At 44.8% G+C, this 4,039-nt stretch overlaps 1 protein-coding gene across 1 annotated transcript; it reads left to right on the top strand.

Annotated features, from left to right (window-relative positions):
• Positions 1-49: 49 nt before the first annotated feature.
• LOC121940553 (inositol 1,4,5-trisphosphate receptor type 3-like) lies at positions 50-2,620 on the top strand (the record flags this gene model as incomplete). The annotated part of the gene is made up of 4 exons (XM_042483299.1): positions 50-215; positions 290-450; positions 535-696; positions 1,397-2,620. Coding segments are annotated over 4 exons (606 nt in total), but the record flags the coding sequence as incomplete, so codon positions are not given.
• Positions 2,621-4,039: the final 1,419 nt, after the last annotated feature.

Here is a 4,039-nt window from a genome sequence, read left to right on the forward strand (position 1 = left end):
TGTGTGTGTGTGTGTGTGTGTGTGTGTGTGTGTGTGTGTGTGTGTGCAGGAGCCGCTGTTTCCTGCCCGTGTGGTGTACGACTTGCTGTTCTACTTCATCGTCATCATCATCGTCCTCAACCTGATCTTCGGCGTCATCATCGACACGTTTGCCGACCTGAGGAGTGAGAAACAGAAGAAAGAAGAGATCCTGAAGACGACGTGTTTTATCTGCGGTGCGTAGGGGACACACGTATGTGAGGACGTCTTTGGACAGATTCTCTAAGACTTTATTTGTGCGTTTCTGCAGGTTTGGAGAGAGACAAGTTTGACAACAAGACGGTGTCGTTTGAAGAGCACATAAAACTGGAGCACAACATCTGGAACTACCTGTACTTCATCGTCCTGGTGCGCGAGAAGAACAAGACGGACTACACGGGACCCGAGAGCTACGTCGCCCACATGATCAAAGTAAAACACACATTACTGCACCTGAATACTGCAGATCCGTACCAAACGAAACATGCACCTTAACGTGGACAAATCTCCCCTCAGAACAACAACTTGGACTGGTTCCCGCGGATGCAGGCGATGTCTCTGGTGGTAACCGAGGGCGACGGGGAGCAGAACGAGATGAGGATGTTACAGGACAAACTGGCAGCAACAATGAAGGTGGTAACGACACTGACCACTCAGCTGACTGAGCTCAAAGAACAGGTAACACACACACACACACACACACACACACACACACACACACACACACACACACACACACAGAGCCTGGATTAATGCTCTGGCGTATGACATTTTTTTGTATACTATATTAACATGTTGTAGTATTTTATGCCATAAAATTTTGACCAAAACTAAAATTAAATTTTCATTGAAATGGCATGGTAAAGCATGCCATAAGATCTACAATAGACACGTCAAAGTAAAGTATGTCACTTAATTCTGATGAAAAATGTCACAGTATAGGGTACTTCAAAATTTTCACTAGAGATGTCATGCTAGAGTACGACTTTTTGGGCCGATTTTGGACGACATGCTATCATATGACTTATCATGGTATTGTGGACAACATGCTACAGTGACTTTTTGGTGAAGATTTAGAAGACATGCTATAATATGACTGTTTAATTTTGTTGACATGTAATAGTATGACTTTTTCAAACTATTTTGGGCTACATGCTAGACTATGACTTTTTAAAATTTTGCGGCTGGTGACAGTTTTGTTGAAATTGTCATGGAATTGGAAGCACAGCATGTAATGCTGCTGTAGTTTTTATGGCACACTGTGACACATATGTTTGTATTGACTGAATTTGCTGCCAGATCAGGTAAGATTTTCTTTCTTTGACTGATGCAGATGTTGAAAACAAACTTACCTGATGTAATTCCTGTGTTGCTGCAGATGACGGAGCAGAGGAAGAGGAGGCAGAGAATGGGATTTGTCGACGTCCAAGCGGGGGCGAGCGCTGCGCTGCCTCCGAGTGCCGCCGGAGGAAACCACCAGATCTACAAAACATAAAGACTGCTGATGATCAGACATAAAAGACACGAATAGACTGACTGTTCACTACAGGACGCACATCTGTTAACCATACAGCTGGACTGATGGACTGTTTCAAGGAGAAAATCCTTCACATGGTTATTGTAAAGAAAAACACTAGGAAAAAACTGTAAATTATGCAACTGATAGACTGTATATCTCACTAAAAGCACATGAACCTTTACTTTTGAACGTTAGGCTAATCCAGAGTGAGTGAGATCTGCCGTCGCTGATGGACCAGATGACCACCATTACTTTATAAGAACGGACGTTTTAGCATCTCGGCTAAATCCACTTAGGTTTATGACTTAATTCATCTTAAAATATTGCTCTTAAGCACAAAAGACCTGCGTGTGTACAAATTAGAAACATTTTTATAATCTTAAATTTGTCTGCAAATATTTACTAAAAATCAGCGCTTTTATTTACCCAAGTACTAAAAGTTATAAATAAAATATTGACTAGTGTAATTTATGACTAAGAAAAACAGTGCAAAAGATTTCCTACACCCATGGAAATGATGGCTAAAAAAACCTTATAAAATCTGGAGAGAGAATCAAAGTCTAAGGCTTCGTGGTTGGAGGACTACAAGATATTCAATGTTATAGAAAAATGCTAGAATGTGCGCATGTATGTGTGTGTGCTCAGAGAATAACAAGACATCAACTTACTTTTAGTCAATCTTAAGGAGATGTAAACAGACTGACGTGCAGCATTGTTTTGCTGATGACGGAATTAACTATTTCAGTAATAACTTTCTGTTTGAATGTAAATTAAGTTGAATCCAGATGTGCGTTTTCGTTTTTTTTTCTACTGTACATCTGGGGAAATTGTAGTTTTTAAGTAATACATATTATGGTTTAATAATGACATATTTATGGAGAGAGCAGCTCCGTTTGTTTTCAACACTGTAAGTAGCTCAGTGCAAACACTGGATCATGAGTGAGCTGCTTTTAGCTAAAGTTTGTGAGAGATTTTCTTCTTCTTTTTTTCTAATAGGAGCAGACGGGTACACAGAGTGAGGAGAGGGGCAGTGTAATGAAAAAAGCACGTCTTCAAAATAAATGAAATATTAACGATGAAAAACAAGAGGTATGTTTTCAGTGATACCGTTTGCATGATTTACCAGGGGATGTTTTGTCAACAATCTATGCTATGACGTGTCTCAGCGCACTATTTCTGTGGTTTTCAACTGTTTTTTGGACACATCATATTTTGACATTATGGTGTTTTCGGCAGTTTTTTTGGAGTTCTTTACTATGACGTTTCTTGACATGCTATACTATATGACATTTCCAAAAGAACACCTGAAAACCACATAAAATAGCGTGCCGAGACACGCCATGGAATATGCAAATACGGCCAAAAACACCAAAATATAGCATGTCGAAAAATCGGCCCAAAACACCAATGCTCCCCTCCCTGGGGTTTGCGTGTCCCAGTGATCCTAGGAGCTCAGTTGTTTGGGCTTTATGCCCCTGGTAGGGTCACCCAAGGCAAACAGGTCCTAGGGGAGGGACCAGACAATACGTGGCTCACCAGACCCCCATGATGAAACACATAAATGGTCCAAAGTTTCCCTCACCGGGACGCGGGTCACCAGCAACGCTCACGCTGGCAGCGACAGTGAGACCTGGAGGGTTGTGATTTGAGAGGAATGGCCCCCCGAACTGAACCCGAGTGGTGTTTTGTTATTGGACGTCTGTGCTCACCACAGATTATCCATAACAAACACCATTATCAGGCATAAGGGTGTCCATATGCGCACTTGGCATCACGACACCCTAGGCTGCAGTTCAATAATCGACTTTGTAATCGTATCGTTGGACTTGCGGCCATATGTCTTGGACACTCGGGTGAAGAGAGGGGTGGAGCTGTCAACCGATCACCACCTGATGGTGAGTTGGCTCCAATGGTGGGGGAGGATGTCGGTCAGACCTGGCAGACCCAAACGCATCGTGAGAGTCTGCTGGTAACATCTGGCAGAGTCTCCCATCAGAAGGAGCTTCAACTCCCACCTCTGGGAGAGCTTCGACCATGTCCCAGGGGAGGCGGGGGACATTGAGTCCGAGTGGGCCATGTTCCGTGCCTCCATTGTTGAGGCGGCCGACCGGTGCTGTGGCCGTAAGGTGGTCGGTGCCTGTCGGGGCGGCAACACCCGAACCCGCTGGTGGACACCAGCTTTAAGGGGTGCCGTCAAGCTGAAGAAGGAGTCCTATCGGGCCTTCTTAGCCTGTGGGACTCCGGAGGCAGCAGACAGGTACCAACAGGCCAAGCGGAGGGCAGCGGCGGTCGCCAAGGCAAAAACCCGGGCGTAGGAGGAGTTCAGTGAAGCCATGGAAAACGACTTCCGGACGGCTTCGAAGAGGTTCTGGACCACCATCCGGCGTCTCAGGAGGGGGAAGCGGTGCTCTGTCAACACTGTGTATGGTGGGGACGGGGCACTGCTGACCTCGACTCGTTGTGGATCGGTGGAAGGAATACTTCGAAGACCTCTTCAATCCC

Source organism: Plectropomus leopardus, unplaced genomic scaffold (genome assembly GCF_008729295.1).
Source record: "Plectropomus leopardus isolate mb unplaced genomic scaffold, YSFRI_Pleo_2.0 unplaced_scaffold899, whole genome shotgun sequence".
Taxonomy (NCBI): domain Eukaryota; kingdom Metazoa; phylum Chordata; class Actinopteri; order Perciformes; family Serranidae; genus Plectropomus; species Plectropomus leopardus.